Source organism: Larimichthys crocea, chromosome XII (assembly GCF_000972845.2).
Source record: "Larimichthys crocea isolate SSNF chromosome XII, L_crocea_2.0, whole genome shotgun sequence".
In the NCBI taxonomy this organism is placed as follows: domain Eukaryota; kingdom Metazoa; phylum Chordata; class Actinopteri; family Sciaenidae; genus Larimichthys; species Larimichthys crocea.
The window spans coordinates 21,764,279-21,781,286 of record NC_040022.1 but is presented as its reverse complement, the minus strand read 5'-3'; the positions used below and the strand labels follow the sequence as shown (position 1 = coordinate 21,781,286).

The 17,008-nt window shown below is 41.6% G+C and overlaps 1 protein-coding gene across 6 annotated transcripts in view; it reads left to right on the top strand.

Annotated features, from left to right (window-relative positions):
• LOC104929807 (septin-9) overlaps nucleotides 1-15,971 on the top strand; it is a 95,232-nt gene extending 79,261 nt beyond the window's left edge. For 5 of the 6 annotated variants that reach the window (XM_010744419.3, XM_010744420.3, XM_019261886.2 and 2 more), the window contains 9 exons: nucleotides 7,427-7,636; nucleotides 9,581-9,709; nucleotides 10,142-10,223; nucleotides 10,410-10,547; nucleotides 12,436-12,553; nucleotides 13,274-13,369; nucleotides 13,523-13,619; nucleotides 14,538-14,589; nucleotides 14,878-15,971. In XM_010744419.3, the coding sequence (XP_010742721.2) occupies nucleotides 7,427-7,636; nucleotides 9,581-9,709; nucleotides 10,142-10,223; nucleotides 10,410-10,547; nucleotides 12,436-12,553; nucleotides 13,274-13,369; nucleotides 13,523-13,619; nucleotides 14,538-14,589; nucleotides 14,878-15,019 (1,064 nt within the window). In that variant the 3' untranslated portion in view covers nucleotides 15,020-15,971. Of the gene's footprint in view, nucleotides 1-5,656; nucleotides 5,677-7,426; nucleotides 7,637-9,580; nucleotides 9,710-10,141; nucleotides 10,224-10,409; nucleotides 10,548-12,435; nucleotides 12,554-13,273; nucleotides 13,370-13,522; nucleotides 13,620-14,537; nucleotides 14,590-14,877 lie in introns of those variants that run through there. The other variant, XM_019261887.2, reaches the window with a different exon arrangement.
• The last annotated feature ends 1,037 nt before the right edge of the window (nucleotides 15,972-17,008 follow it).

The following is a 17,008-nucleotide window of genomic DNA, read 5'->3' as shown; positions in this document are numbered from 1 at the left end:
GTTTAGCAGTTGCTTTGGGCTAGAATATTGTTTTGTAAGGCTTAAAAAAACCTGTCCATTGAAATGACACTTATGTAAGGAATATAGAGCTATATCAGAATTGGTTTCCATAAAAGTAGATGTCAGTCAACCATTCTTGTTTTTCGTACTATATGGATTAAACCTGTAAAAAACACACTTTGTTACAGTTGTGGGACCTTTCTTCTCGTGAGCTGCTCAGTGTCAGAGTGCAGTTAAAGAGCCTAGAAAGACAACAGCCCTCTTGTGCACCACCACAGTGTGGAGCCTGAACACATTCCTCTGGCAGTCTAGACAAACCTGTGGGCTTCTGCTGTCATTACTGCAATTTACAAACATTTCTCAACCGACTGCAAAGTAACGCTAACTGCCCAACGTGGATGCAACTCGAGCTTCGTAGACTCAAAGTACCATAAGACTCTATGAGGACTTTTACAGCATGATTAGCACTGTGGCATATCTGTGAGGAAGCGACACCTTTCCAAACATGCATACAATATACTGCGTTATGATGCTGAAACCAGTTTCATCTATCAGACTAGAATTGCCAGGTGACATGATGAGCAAATTGGACCTTGCAGGGGTCAAAGGGCACATTTCTCCAGAGAGCTGAATGATGAGGACTCTGGGAACTGGGCCTTGCTGCACAAACAATGACTTTAATAACACAACAAACCATATTTGCACTGCCATCATCACTCCAATTCCCCCTGTTATGAAGGGATTCACTGTCAGAGGGTGGGAAAGGGTGTTTGGTTGTGTGTGTTTATGGCCCTCTCTTGGGTCTGTCCCAAACCCATGTGGTCTGGGGTATCTAATTGATTCTGAGCTGGAGGGCTACGTGGCCACATACACTTTTTATTCTTTCTTCACAAGTTTCTCAGTTGTGTTTATACAGTCTCCTTCTCTTGGGATAATTCAACTGTAATAAAGCAAGCTCGAGAATGATTGATTGGAAGGGCCTCACAGATTTTATCACAATGAATACGATTTGCAGCAGCCCACACACTTCTGAAGAAGCATCTGGGTCACCACCAAAACAAATGTAGCCATGTTAAAATGAGATTAGACTGCAAACCTCCTTTGTCCTGCCTGGGAATGTAAATAAGGGACAAGAGAAGCAGATGTTACTTTAAAGAGAGCTCCATAAAAAGAGTTTCGGCCAGAACAAAGATGCAAACGACCTGTTTAGTTTAGTTACACGTGTTGACTTATGTGTGTTTGACATTGAGCTAGTAGTGGAATGACTTGACATAAACTCCATGTGTTCAAGCCAGCTCTCCACTTGGAGGGATTGTGCATAGTGATGGCCTGTGAGTGATTATTTATATTAATTTATAATCTCACAAGTTATTAACTAGAAACTGCAATTCACTCTTACTCTTTGCAGGATGAATACAGTATAATATAGGGCTACGTTGATTTGCAAAAATGATAGTCGATCCATTTCATTAGCATTTCATTAGTGTTCTCACTCACAAAATCTGGTATTGGTAAGAAAAACAATGATACAGTTGTATATATTTTCTTTCCAATATTAACAAAAGGGATTACAATAATAAATAAATTTACTTCTCTCTAATAATCACAATGGTCTGACTCATCTTGATGACTCATCTTTTTGGGAGTGTTTACACACTGTTGTTTAATTTTGCTTAAGGCAGAGTACTGGTAAAGAAAACAATACTTTTGCATCTCATGGCTCATTAAAATAGTGGAAAACAGTTGGTACTGTCTATATACTGTACCACAGTCTTTAAAGTGTCTAAATAAATAGAGTTTGTAGAATGAAAGTTTTAAGGATCCAGTAAGTGAACTTCTCTCGGTCCAAGTTTCCAGTCATTTTCTCTGGATTCCTCTCTTGTGATTCAGGTCAGTTTGTACAGAAGGTCAAACCACTGGTTTGTCATAGAGGGACTAACCTCATCGCAATTCTTTTTCCAACCTAAACTGGGAACATGACCTCTGACCCGCTCGCCACGCTGTCAAGATCAACACCCTGGACAGCTGAAGCACGGCTCAGTGGTTTTGACCACATCTCCACTAAACATAGACGACACAGTCACAGTGTTCTTCATAGTTTCAGTGGCTTCGAAAAGACAACGAACAGGGACATGTTTAGCTGGTTTCAACTGTATTTACATCCCTGCGCTTGTGTTTGGAGGCCTGTGTGCAGTTAGTGAGGAATGGCACAAAAGTGGAATAAATCCCAAACGCTTTTCTCCACAGTTTTCTTTTTAAATTTTTCTCCCCCTCCTCCTCCTCCTCCTCCTTCATTCCACAGTCCTTCTTCTGTTCTCTTTTTTTCCTGACCTTATCTTTTTTTTTTACCTCCCCTTAGTCAATCGTCCCCTTCCTTTTTGCTGGTCTTCTTTATCTCACGCTTACCCCCACACTCCTCCTCCCGCACTCCTTCTTGTACTTGTTCTTTTTTTATTTTTGTTGCAACTTTGACTTATGTTCGTTTCTTCTCCTTGTACTCATCTTTTCCTCTTTTCTCCCCTCCAAAACGCTTTGTGGGATAGAAAACTGTTGGCCATATTTACAAAAAGCAAAGTAATCCGATGCTGCTGGAAGCAAGAAAAAAAAAATAATTCTTTAGTGCCTGTAATTGAAAACAGAGTCACAGCAAGCCCAATGAGTCATTCTCTGCTTTCCAATTTCTAAAATTAATTTTGCTTTCTTACAGACTCATGCCAACCCTATAACTGGACCTGATACAGGGGAAAACCTTTTTAGAAAGTAGAGGCGAGGGATAAATCACTCTTAAATCAATGATATATGGCAAAGGTTGTTGATGCTTAAAACATTGTGAGGTGATTTATAGCCTCATGGTTTTAAATCTTAAGTGTTTCTTGGCAGCATAAAAGACTTATGACTAAATAAGCAACAATCAGTATTAAAGCCCTGAAATAATTATCCTCATTTGACTGACAGTGATGGCAGGACAAGTAAACAACCCCACACCTATCATCACGTTTGATTCAAATGTTGCTTATGTGAGTGTGATTGGTGCACAGAAATAGATGACGTCCCACTTTTTCCCGTCAGAGCATACTTCAATCCAGTGAGTAGAGCATGTATCCACACCCTGTCAGCTCTCTTGCTGAGGAAGCAGGTTTTTGTATACGTCACCAGCAGGGTTACAGATATCTAAATGAGTCGACTAGACTGCAGACAGTGAAAACAGAGCTTTTAATCAAGACTCTTATGTGTTCATTTCTTCCCACGGGCAGTTCAAAACCAGTATGTCTCATCTGAGGCCGTGACCATTATTAAAAGGGGGAATGTTGAGTGGCACAAACATTACGAGACAAAGCATCTTTTGAGCAAACATACCTACTCTTATCCAGACTGAGGACAGAAAACATACTCCGTGAACGCCCAATATGATGGATCCACCACATTCATTCACATGTTTAGCAAAAAAAAGAAAAACTAAAATGAATATCCAAATCCCAAAATTAAAAACCTACCCAATGAACAAATATCCTAATAGTCCTGCTCTAGTAATCAGTCAGAATGACAGTCACCTTAAACACAGTTTAGCATAATATTTCATGAACTGCTGGTGAAACATTGAAGCCAGGTCAGTTGACATGTGCCTAAAAGAGGCTTATTTAACAAAGTAAAGTATGATCTAGTTTGTTTTATGTACCAGACCACATCATTCATGTGAGACCATTCGCCAAACAGTTATGTGGTGTGTTCTCATCCCCTTTTTTCACCTGGCATGAACCTGGAGTTTCTCAGTGAGGCCAATGTTTTGACTGGCCTCTTTCTGGTAAGGTTGGGACATTTTTCATGTGGAGGTCAAATGTCTTAACATTTATGGGTTCATGCTCCAAGCGGCTCTCTCCTGACACCTGTTTACTGGGTAAGAACCATTATAAGTCTGGAGGACTTTGGCAGGACATAATGGAAGAGCTGAAAGTATGAATGCCTCCGTCTGATAAATGGTCGGTTTATCCCGATGATTTACAATAGGCAACTCTGCGAATTGACACAGTACGCTTCACTTACAGCTTGGCATTTTTATATCAACATCACTCCATTGTGGGATTCGTAGTTTAAAACAGTTTACTACCTGCAATCAATGCGATTTATTTAGATTGTTTGGCAGAGCTGGGTTTCCCACAGTGAAACAGAGTCCAGGACTTTGTGTTCCTTTTGTGTGTGTTGTGTGTTTGCCAAGTAGTTTACAGTCTACTGTGACTTGGGCAAAAGGGGGTGGCGTGCATTCATGAAGCACAGTTAACGATGCGCCGAAGAGTCTTGCTGCTTCTGTCTTGGAAACCAGCTTGTTAAGATGCAGGATCGACTACACTATCTTTCTCGCTCTGTTTTGGTGCTGTTAGTATTTTTCCATCCTCATCAGGAGATCGTGCATGTTTACTATTTGTTAAACAGAACAGACAGCTTGTGAACACAATAGATGTGTGGGTAGCATTGTTCTCAGTACCTTATACTTAAACAAGGAAATGAGACTCTTACTTCAGGAGAAAACCTCATCAAATACAGGTACTGCATTGGTTTGTGCACCTAAATCTTTCAATTCAAATACTGACCAGAGTTCAGGGGCCAGATCAGAGTCACTTATAAAGTCCGTATAAAGATAAGGATTTCTTTTAAAACACCCTGAGTGTACACCTGCACCCCTAGCAGAGAGATGGAGATGAATTCATCTCGCTCAGAGTGTTTCAAAGTTAGTCACGTCATTCTCTGAACTCATCTGACACGTTTCAGTCACTTCAAAATTGCTGCTTGACTGCTCCAATGAGCGAGTATGGCTTCGGCGCATACACACATTGTTGTTACCTGATTTTGACACCTAATTTCATAAACTTGTCTCAGCACAGATATTTATTCTTACTTTATACAGACTTTAAACTTAGATGCAGGGAGGGTTTTTTTTTTTTTTAGCCATGACTAAGTATCAAAACAGTTTTTTCATTATCAGCTGATTATTTGTTTAAAGTGAAATACTGAGCAATGCTCATCATCACAGTGGACAAGGATGGAGGGCTGTGTTATGTTAGCATTTTGCAGGTGTAGCTGCTGGATATTTGAGTGCGCCGAGGCTACTACTCAAGTGTCTGTTAACCGCATTCATTTTATGTCCGTTCCCTTTGATGCTTTGCCTGGTATCTCGCCTCAGGCGAGGTTCATTTGTCACAGCCTCGCCTGTCAAAGTCGGCTAGCCGCTGGCCAATGTCTCTGTTTGCAACGTATAGCTGTCAATGAAGCATTGGTGTGGCAAAGAAAGAAAGAGAGGATTTACATGGACAGTAGAAAGCGGAGGATAGAAAGACACAAAGGTTGTGTGGGGTGGAGATGAAGACAATCAAAAGAAGTGACTTTATGAGAGTTTAAAGAAGGAACAACACACGTAATGGAAGAAGATGGTAAAGGACTAACAATAGTCAACTAAGAGATGGATTGGAGGGGGGGAAACTGACGACACGAGAGATAAGAGAAAATCAGCGTGTGCAGAGAGGAAAGGGTGAGGTTGAGAGAAAAAGACACGAGCAGATGTACGGGAATGTGGGAGTTGCAGAGGGAGAGAGGTGGAGGGCAGTAAGTCGCAGTAAGCTGCTGACTGACTGCTGGAACAGGATGGGGAAGTGGTGAAGGAGGCCAGGAGAGCTGCTTCCATAGGTGGGTCTCTATGACACATGCACACACTCACTCACACACACACACACACACACAATGGGGCACATTATAAAAGTAAGACTCAGCGTTGAATATGAACTTGTGTGTTGAGTTTCCACAGCAGTGTTATTCCTCCACTGAATTTCTTCCATTAATCAATGCGGTGCCAGTTTGAAGCGAGTGGTGTCGTTTCCCTGTTGAGTGATAGGAGTGAACTGAGCCGTCTGGACTTCTTCTCTTTGTGGCAGGCCAAGTGTCATGGAGTAAAATCTGTGCCTGAGCTGGAATCCTACAGATGTTTAATGTATGGTGTATGTATGTGTTCTTGTTTTCATGCACTTGTAACTTGCATGTGCCCACGGGTCAGCTTTGTGATCTAAAGAAGCGCGCACGAGTATGAAACTCAAGCATGTACTCTGTGTGTGTGTGTGTGACCCAGACTAGCTGGGCGAGTGGATCATGTTTCAGCCTCTTTTCCACTCTCACATTAACAGGACAGTAACGCTGCACTGTGGAGAGCGAGGGAGGCCTTGTGAGGGGTAGCAGCTACATAAACGACAGCACATACAGACACAAACATGATCGCTGTAGATTCCTCACCTACGCCGACTTTACACATTGTTAAGCAGAGTTACAGCCACTTTCTGCGCGCGCATTGAATATATTAAATGTTGATTATTTATGTAGGCATTCCACGGAAAGACATTAGGCTAATCATTATCAAAACAAACTGCAGGGATAACCTCTGCCAACTGCACTACTTGACTAGTACAGAGTGTATTTTTTTTATAGTTTTCTGTTAAGTCAAAAGTGCGTGTTGGCATGAGACCAGCCATCCCCTCTGTTTTGAAAGTCTGGAGCAGTTTTAAGAGGTGGTGTTTGATTCACAAGCAGACTAAAACAACTAAACAGATTTATTAGCCACTTTGGTACCAATACTCCAACAGATGCAACCCAAAAAAACTCATGAGGAAGTCCGTCAAGGTTTTTTGTGTCTATTGTGATTTTCATTGAGCAAAAATTTGCTGATCAGAGCTGAGAGTTAGAAGAGAAGATCGATACTACCCTGTAAAAACTGGGGGAACAGCTAGCCTGGCTCTGTGTAGAGGCAACAAAATCCATGTCCAATCAGAAAGCAAATAAACATTTTACTCAAAGTGTGGTAAAGCTGGTTTAGATTTTTGTGCAACCTCAGTTTAGTACGATTAAGATGTTTCTTGTTCAACTGGTGTGCACTTAATAATCTCACATTTTTGGAGTTCTTTTTGTTGTGTCGATGTTATCATACTCTGTCATGCATCCTCATCTTACTTACGTTACCAGTTTTTCATATTCTCACCAGTGCTATTTTATCATGCTTGCCTACAAAGTTGTCTCCAGTATTGCACCCATCTACCTGAACACCCTTATACAGGCATATGTTCCCTCACGACCACTGCACTGAACGACGCCTGGCTCTCCCACCTGTTCGTTCAAGGCAATCCAGACTTGACAAAAGACCCAGCTCTTCAGAGAGTACCTTCTCTGCTAGCACTACCAACAACTAATGCTAAATCTACCCTTTTAAGAATTGCTTTCTTATCGCACTGTACCTTGATTGTTCCCTTCTCTGAAAGTCGCTTTGGCATCAGCTGAATGATTAAATGTAAACTGATCTCTCCACCCCCATTCCCGTCATACCCTTTATCCCTTACAATCACACCAATCTCATCATCTCTAACCTTCTTACTTTTCCTTTCTCTTTCTCAAACAGGGCCAGAGGTGATTCCCAGCTACAGCAGCAGTGCCATGTCTGAGGCGGTGGTGACGGATACTATGGTGTCCCCAGCAGTGGGTGCCCTGTACGGGGAGAAGGCCGGTGGCCCTGTGGTGGATTTCAGTTATGTGGGCATCGATGCCATTCTGGAGCAGATGAGGAGGAAGGCTATGAAGCAAGGGTTTGAGCTCAACATTATGGTTGTGGGTAAGTAGCACATGTTGTATTAGGTAAACTGAAATTCTGGGTGCAAATTTTTGGGTGCTTACCCCTCTTGCACACACCAAAGGACATGCATGTTCAGCATTAGAAATCTTTCTCCATGAGAACTAATTAAATATGAATTAAATGTTGGGATTTTTGCTTATGGATGGTTGTTAATGCACGTCTGCATGTTTCACAAATTGTACTGACAAAATCCGAGGCTGCATGCGTCATAAAATACTACATACATGAAGATGATTTTCTCATTCTCCGAGTCTTGTCATCAAGTACAGACTCTGAAGTCTTTTTTACATCAACTGATACTTTTCACCATTACACCTGAAGTGTGTTTATCTCCAGACATCTTGAGTCTGCTGTTATAAAATGTGTCCTGTTATTCAGGTGTTCTCTCTCATCACCTTCTGACAGAAAATGAAGGCCTCAAACTTATTTTTAATAAGCAGTCACACACAGCAGAACTTAAAACTCTCTTTTTCACTAAGCGCTCATCACTGTGATCAGACACCCTTTTTAAAACAGATTGCCACACACACACACATATCTCAACAGTAGACATGCTACTATAAAACCGATGCCACTTACCTACTGCATGTCTCCTGTGAGTGATGTCGCGCCAGCTGGTCTATGTTTCATGCTCAAATAAAAAAAAGCTTGTTTAAGAAGCGGCCTCGGGGTTCAGAATGCACTGTGGGGCAATGGTAAACAAAACTAAACAGACCTGGTTTCCATGTGGTTTTTGCATGCAGTTGAAATTATATTGCCGCACAGGAAGGAATGAAGCTCCTTTTTTAAATTTTACTTCAATTGAGTGCAAAAGTAAGTTATTTAGTTTATTATTATCCATCATTCACTGATGATTTTTTATCTGGCCCTCATCATTTCAAAAAAATCTGGTCACCAGATTTATTTTATCCCAGTTTTAAACAAAATCTGCTCTTCTATGACGTACTACAGAAGGCAGCGTGGGACTTTGGCACCACATTACTGTTAGTGATGGTTGTTAGTGGGAGAATGTTGGACCGAAACACTTTGGGAAATACAGCTGTTACAGAAACTGATGATAGTGATGATCAGGCCTTAAACTTGAGACTCAAGTATGAAGTTTCTCCATTATAATCTGCAGCTGTTAGCTTCCTCACTGGTTGTACATAACGTGCGCTGCTGAGCGTGCGTCATGATAAATTAGTAAAGGTCTCTATGCTGACTTAACCTGAAGTTGAACTGAGAATGTTCAGCCCAGTGGGCCCCTCCAAACTCCTCTTCATTAACCCCCAGTGATGTTAGCCTGGGCAGGGGTCACAGATGGTCCCATCCATATAAACAGACAGTAAACAGTGACTCACAGATAAGGAGTATCATCGGCTTCTACACTGAAGATGCCCTCATTCCATCTTATCTAGGTGGGGAGTGTTTTATCAGCCAACTGCAACATGATCTCACAATTATCAGGTCTTTACAAGAAAGCAGCGACAATTCATGTGATCATGTTTAAATAATGAAATTAAGGCAAGTTGATGTCCTTTCATTTTTGATGGTTCACCCAGAATTAAAAACAGTAATCTAGTATTTTCGATGTGCCTGTTGGGGCATATTCCATTACAATATATGGAGGATTCTTTATTTCTGGTCACCCTTTGCACAGTAATCCAAATGTATACATAGGGATCCAAACTGTCTTATTGATGATGTGTTTAGGTTGTATTCATGCGTACCAATGGCTTTGTTGGCAGTGTTTGCACAGACCGACACCTGCACCATGTCACTGCTTTAGTCTGCAGTCCTGTCCTGGAAAATAACCATTGAATCTTGTTTGGGTTTGTTATGGCACCAGTGTTACAGTGTGTAGATCGTTGGGTACCTGCATCTTGACATGTGTTTGTGTGTCTTTCTCACTGTCTGCCTCTCTGACTGCGTTTTTGCTTACAGGACAGAGTGGCCTGGGAAAGTCCACTCTGATGAACACGCTGTTCAAGTCTAAAGTCAGCCGTAAGTCGGTGCTGGCGACAGCCCAGGAGAAGATCCCCAAAACAATCGAAATAAAGTCCATCAGTCACGGTATGGAACTCTTGAACCCTGCGAATCTTCCCTGTGCCTCTTCTGTTTTCTGTCTGTCTTTATCTGTAGGTCTGTCAGCCAAAATACACTCCTTCCATACTACTTCATTCTCTTACCTTATGTACTTACGACTCCAAACATTTACAGTACCATCATCATTTATTCTCTCTACTCTTAGTCCTTCTTTTCTTTAATTCTACTCTATTCCCTTTAACTACTGTAATCACGGCTGAAATGATGTCTGAACATATTGTATTCTTAACCCTACCTTAAATCACCAATTATCCCCACAAGTCAGTTTCTAAATACATTTCAGGCGAGAAATAGGAAGTGCAACTGCAGAATTAAAGTTACATTATTGACATCTGGTTCAGTAGTTTTATAAAGTTCACAATGTGCTGGTTGACCTTGTGTCTCTTTCTTTGTGTGCAGATATTGAGGAGAAGGGAGTGAGAATGAAGCTGACAGTCATTGACACACCAGGTTTTGGAGACCAGATCAACAACGAGAACTGGTACTGGTATTAACATTGTAATGACTATATAAAGAGCAGTGAGATTTAAATTGTGTCTAACCAGACTGTAACCCTCCCTTTACTTTTCTTTCCTGTTCCTGTCACTCTACATCTCCTGTCCTCTTATATCTGTCCATCTCCACTCCTTCCTCATCATTCCTGCACTTCATCTTTACCATGGTCTAGCTGGCAGCCCATCATGAAGTTCATTAATGACCAGTACGAGGCGTACCTGCAGGAGGAGATCAACATCAACAGGAAGAAAAGGATTCCCGACTCCAGAGTCCACTGCTGCATATACTTCATCCCCCCGACCGGACACTGGTAAGGACGGGTTCAAACATGGTTAAATATGGACACATGAGCACATACAAAAAAAAAAAAACATGCACACAAGGCGAAGAAAGTCTGAATATTTATTCAACTCAGCACAACAAGACTAAAACAATATCAATTCTGCCATCAGTTTCACTCAGATGAGAACCAACACAAGATGTTGGACACTTAAGGGAAACATTCGGAAACTTAATCACTATCTTTCCAAGAGTTGGATGAGAGCTCATGTCTGTACGGTAAAGAAGAAGTGGACTACCTTAGAAGTACTCTTTGGAGTTTACTTAAGGTTATATTTACATTGTGTGTTGCACCCGTGTGCAGGGTGCATGCATGTGTGACATAAACAAATCGGGGACCCACTCGCTCAGGATACCATTAATGTTAATGTTATCCTGCCTCTGTCCAAAGGAAACACAGTCTGCTCACTATACGAGTGCTGCAGTAAAGTTTAATAATTAACACATTGTATCCTTGTTTAACCTGAACAATAACCAAAGTGTAAAAATGTTTGACAGAGCCAGGCTTCAGCTCTTTCCTCCTGTGACTTTTAAGTTAGCCAGCTGCTGGCAGTAGCTTCATGTTTTGTGATATGAGGGTGGTATCAATCTGCTCATCAAACTCTTGGAAGCATATTTTCCCCCAAAAAACATTTAAAACAAATGACTTTGGTTATTAAATAATAACTAGAGTTGACTTTGCCCTTAAGTAAAAAATACAATAAAATCAATGGGAACAACAGCCTGGTGAGCATGTGTTAACAGATCACATATTGATACAGACTTTTATTTCATTGTGGAACAATGTAAAACATCTCTCTGTTTTCTTACCCCTAATATTGGACACACACACACATGTTCCCACACATTTCCGCTCAGCACGATGCAGCAGTCCGCCACACACACACACACACACACACACACACACACACACACACACTGGAAAGATAGGCTGCTCTCGCCAGGCCCTGAAGCAGCACAATGTCCCAAGTTTCTCTTCCTGGATCTCTTACAGTCACACATCTGGCTCTGATCGAACGGCATCCGTGTTGGTTGAGCCTCTCATTGTTCAGAGTAGACTAGCAGAAGAAATTAGACAGGAGGGTGGACACAGTCCTAAGTATCCATCGAGTGATAGATTCATTGTTCATTTTATAGCTTTTGCATTAGTGTAACTCTAGTCGAGTGCAGTGCCCGGTCTTGGGGAAAAAGTTGCGCAGCTGTAGATTGTCAGCCTCGCTTAAACACACACAGTTGATCATAAGAGCACCATTCAAGTGCTGCACTTGTGTGTCATGGGCTGTCTTTGCTCAGGCAGGGGACTGGTGTGAAATGGCCCCCTGTCTCTGTGCCCCATTCAGCAACGTTTCATGTCGATCCAATGCTGCAGATGTCACATGGGCTGGCCAGCAGCTGCTCAGGGTTCGCCTTAAAAAGTCTAAAGGGGGTGGGGGGAGAGAGGCAGGAAGGACGAGAGAGACAGAGAGTCTGTGTGGTTGTCTGAGAGCATGCAATCAATTTTTGTCTTCTTCCGAGTGCTCTTGCAGAAGAGCACGAGACTACTTGTTCACAAACGGCAATCCTGCAGCGTTGTTAGTCAGGCTCTTTTGTTATCACTGCCTGACTGCAGGGGAAGCCTAAGCTCCTCAAACTGACCACAATTCCTCTCAACCTCATTAAGCAGCTTTTCACACACAGTATGATGAGCAAGAGTTGCAACTTTAAGTACTGTATGTTAGCAGGTACAATCCAACCAATCTGAGGGAGTTGTAAGGAACATCTGCCCTCTGGTGGAAGAGTTGTGTGTTACGCCTGATTCAATTGAGTTGTTTTCACGTCTGATGCTTCTCTTCTCCTCTCTTTTTCTCTTTCTTTCTCAGTCTGCGTCCTCTTGATGTAGAATTCATGAGACGTCTCAGTAAGGTGGTCAACATCGTCCCAGTCATTGCCAAAGCAGATACACTCACCCTGGAGGAGAGGGACTTCTTCAAAAAGAAGGTAACAACTTTCTGGCCTTTTTTTTTTTTTTTTTAAATCTCTTTTTTTTTTCCTTTTTCTCGCATGAAATCCAGAAACATCCTCTTTCTTTCTCTGACTCCATGCTTGCATTTTTTCATGTTTGTGGTGCAGTAACTGGAGATCGGATAAGTTCCTGTGGTTTCCTTCGGTGGTTCTCTCTTGTGCTCTCCTCGCTCGCTGGATAGTCAGAAAACATGGCTACTTTCCAGCAAGAGCTCAAGAGCATCTCTGTCTTTTCTTTCCCACTCTCTTTACTTTCCATACTTCCTCCACACAGTTAATAAGGCTGCAGCCGTTCATTTGTATATTTTTATTGGCAATGTCTTCAAGGATCTCAGGATTTCCCCTCCTCTCATTAGCAATGAGGAGGTTAAACTCCCCCTGCTTTGTGTGTGTGTGTCTTTTGTCTTTGTGTTTGTGCATAGCAGACTGGATGTGTGCATGCATCTTGTGAGGTTTTCTGTGTTGTTTGTACACAGAGGGCAATTAATGCCTAAGCCGCAACTTTGGGGTAGATTAGGAGACAGATTAGTGCTAATACTGCCTTAATCTGTACATTGTACAGATTTAGATTTATTTGATGTCTCTCTCAAGGCTGCATCAAGCAGGTCTGTCTAATTACTCCTGCAATTAAAGGGCCTTAGCATGTATCATTTAAAACTGTAATGTAGTTAAAAGTTTTACTTCCTACCTCACCAGATCAGGGAAGAGCTGCGAGCCAACGGGATCGACGTGTACCCTCAGAAAGAATTTGATGAGGACGCTGAGGACAGGATGATCAACGAGAAGATCAGGGTAAGGGGTCATTTCAGAGCACTGTCCCTAATAGATAGACGTCTGAGGCTTAGGTATGCCTTTCCACACAGCAGTGTCTTCCTTAATCGATTCAGAGTCATTTTTTATTTCATTTTTGACTCCATTGTCTGTTGACCTTTAACCTGTGTGCAGGAGATGATCCCATTTGCCGTGGTGGGCAGTGACCAGGAGTACCAGGTCAATGGCAGGAGGCTGCTGGGGAGGAAAACCAAGTGGGGAACCATTGAAGGTATAACTCTTTCCCTTTCTTCTCTCCCATTTCAGTCCCTTTTTTGTTCTTCTATTTAAATTTGCTTTGAGAGACACGCTGTGACACAATCCGCCAATGTGCATATATAACTAAAGAGGAAGTTGTTTTGCTGTGAAGAAAAGACAATAAAGAGATGGTAAAGACCTCAGTGACGCTGTCAGTCAATAAAACAATGCTCCATTCAGTTTTCAGACTCTTGTCGTGTGCCATGCAGCTGGCTCGGGCCTCCAGCAGACACAGTCTGTCTGAAGAGGCCTGATTTATTTATTTAGTTCCCTCCAGCCCACACATCCCCGATTGTGGAAAAAAAACACTGGATGCTTGCAGAGGGGAAAAACTCTCTGAGTGTAGATTTTTCCAGTTTATAAAATCTAGTGAAATCTAGTCTTTGTTTTGAGGAGTGCAACTCATTGAGCTTTATCAGTCGGCCAGTAGTGTGCTAGTAGTGTACAACGTTACACTGCGGGATTTGTCTTTCAATATTTAATTATGTTATCCACTCCACCCCTCTATCAAGTGTCTCATTAAGGAAGTTTCATTTCCTCCAGAGTGTGCAGTGCTGACACACACATACATCTACATCTGGCAGCATGTCTTTGAGCACACAGGCTTTTGTCTCTTCAGAGGGACTCTGTGTAGATGAAGTTAGCAACAGAGATCAGCTCTGGGTGATGGCATCTTGAGTTTTGAGACGACATTACTGTGTCAACAAGGACATCACACTGAGATCACTGACTCCACCTAGTGGACTCTTAAGAAAGTTTAACAGCAACCAGACAGCTCACAGCTGGCATACTGTTTGTCGGTACTGTTTTCACACCTACTGTCACTGTGCTGTGTTTTAGATCACTGTCATTAATTTCTGATAATAACTCCTAACATCTCTCCCTCCTTTAGTCGAGAACATAGCTCACTGTGAGTTTGCCTATTTACGGGATCTCCTCATCAGGTGAGGGAATTTTGTCTCTTTCTGTTTTCGTGTGTGTGTGTGTGAAGATCCCCTCTAAACATGTTTTATGATGTAAAAATGCTCCACTTTGAATGCTAATTTGCATACGTTTTGATTGATGACACAAGAAAGTTCAATTAGTGCGCCACAAACTAGTTGTGTGAAGTGACAGTTAAGCTCAAACATCCTTTTAGTGAAGGTCAACTTAAGATATTATCATAAAGTGTGGAGGTTTGTCTGTCTCTTCTGCTGGTTTCTTATGGCTGTGTATATGTGTGTTTCTTTCAGGACCCATATGCAGAACATTAAGGACATCACCAGCAGCATCCACTATGAAATGTATCGCGTGAGGCGCCTCAATGAGAATAACACGGTGGTGGCTCACGCCAACGGTATCCCAGAACATCATCTTGCCGCCCATGAGATGTAGACGCCACACCTGCCACACCTGCAGTTGACCCTCAACTGGGTGTAAATTCATTTGGTATGAGACTTTGACCATCATTGACAGTCTTCCCACCACTCCAGCCCTCCACTCCATCCATCACCTCCTCACAGGTGGGATAGAAACTTAAAAGCCTGCCAAAGGGACTTTATTTTCAGTGACTTTTGGCGGCCAAATGGACTGTTTTTTGTTTTTTTTGCCTCATTAACAAACACTATCCTCTCACTATCGCTGACAAAGAGAGTGAAGAGAAGTTTGATTCTTTGCAATGTGCTGCAGCTTGATTTTTACCTGCTTCCAGATCTCACAGTTAACCTTTGTGGTCTTTACTTGTGGTGCCAAACATTAGGCATCTTCCAAAGAGAACGGACTGGCGCTTAATATTCGTCGGCATCAAAACTGCCTTAATTAGTACCATGTTAATCTCATCCACTTTTGCTTTTTTCAAGTTTGATGTTTTTTTTTAGCAGTGCTTATAAGAATTCATGCCTTAACAGAAGCACAGCTTTCTGTCCTTATGCACACAGCCGTATCAACATGTGGGAAGGGATGATATTCATTATTGCACTTGATAACTACATAGTCTGTCATCGACAAGCATGTTGGAAGGGTGCTGGGCAGCACTTTTCCAACATGTGACACATATACAGTCAAACCGGTCTGTCCGTGTGACGCAGCGTCGTCCAGCTCTCTCCCCGTAGTTTAACAAAAAAAGGTTACCAAATAGCACATCATACGTTTGAGTTTATCTTTTTTTGTCACAAGCTGTGTTTCGCTTTAACTGTTAAATGTTCGTGTCATGTTAGTTCCAGGTGTCAAGTGCCTTGACATCTTTTTTTTTTTTTTTTAAATTCCCAGTAATAAATGTCATTGTTTATTAATAGAAATATCTTAAGAGTGATTTAAGATGAATAAGTATTTATGCACGATATAAAAATGTGAAAGTTTGTCATCAGTTGTGGTCCACTTATTCAGATTATTCACACACATAAACACATGCAAACACACACACGCACACACATACACATCACACACACACACATCACACGTATGCCTTTCCTGCCTTTGGGCTCATCATAGTGCCTTATTTATTGGAGAATGTTAGCTAGCATGTTGGCTGAAACTGGAAAGAGAGAGCAGGTTTGTTGGTGCCAAGTTGAGCTACATTTAGACATTTTTCAATCCTTTTCCCTTGTTTATCTGGAAAAGAAATCTCTTCTTTCCATTGACCAGTCCACTTTTACTTCTATTTTCCATAATATACCAAGGATCTTTATCTGTTTGAACCATATATAATTCCCTAAGCTGTCACTGTCATGCTCTGTCCTGTATATTCTTCTGTGTTCTGATGCATTTTTTTTTTGTACTTGTATTATTGATAATAACAAATTTCCTTTATCTTATTTTAAAGAAATAAAGATTAAAGTTGTAAATATATACTTTCTCTGTTTTTTTATTTTGTTTTATTTTTAATTATTTAACATTTTTCCATGAAAGTAATGTATACGCAGTTTGTCCCCCCATCAATATATTTTATAGGCCATGTGTGTATTGTGTATAGACTGCAGAAAAGCACACTTTAGATCATTTCCCACACTGGATTCCCATAGCATTTAATCACAGGTGTAATTCATGTACTGGAGCACTTTAATTGCCATGTCATTAAGCTTTTCCTTGATTAGCCTCTGAAATCAATATGGCTGCCTGCTAGGTCAGTGCATGGCTGATTAGCGCTAATTACTTGAATGCATGAATGGGTGTTTTCGTCCTTTTAGTAAGAAAGATGGGAGAAGACGAGTCCTGAGCTCCAGGCAAGGCCTCGGATCGGTGCATGGATGTGCAGACGTCAGCGTCCTGAGGTACTGGAGCAGCAGGATGTAGACAGACATGGAATTAACCCAAGGTTGATTTTCTTAAGTCCAAACTCCCTTTGTTGCCTATCACAGCAATTTTTCATTGATAAAAGTTTCACTC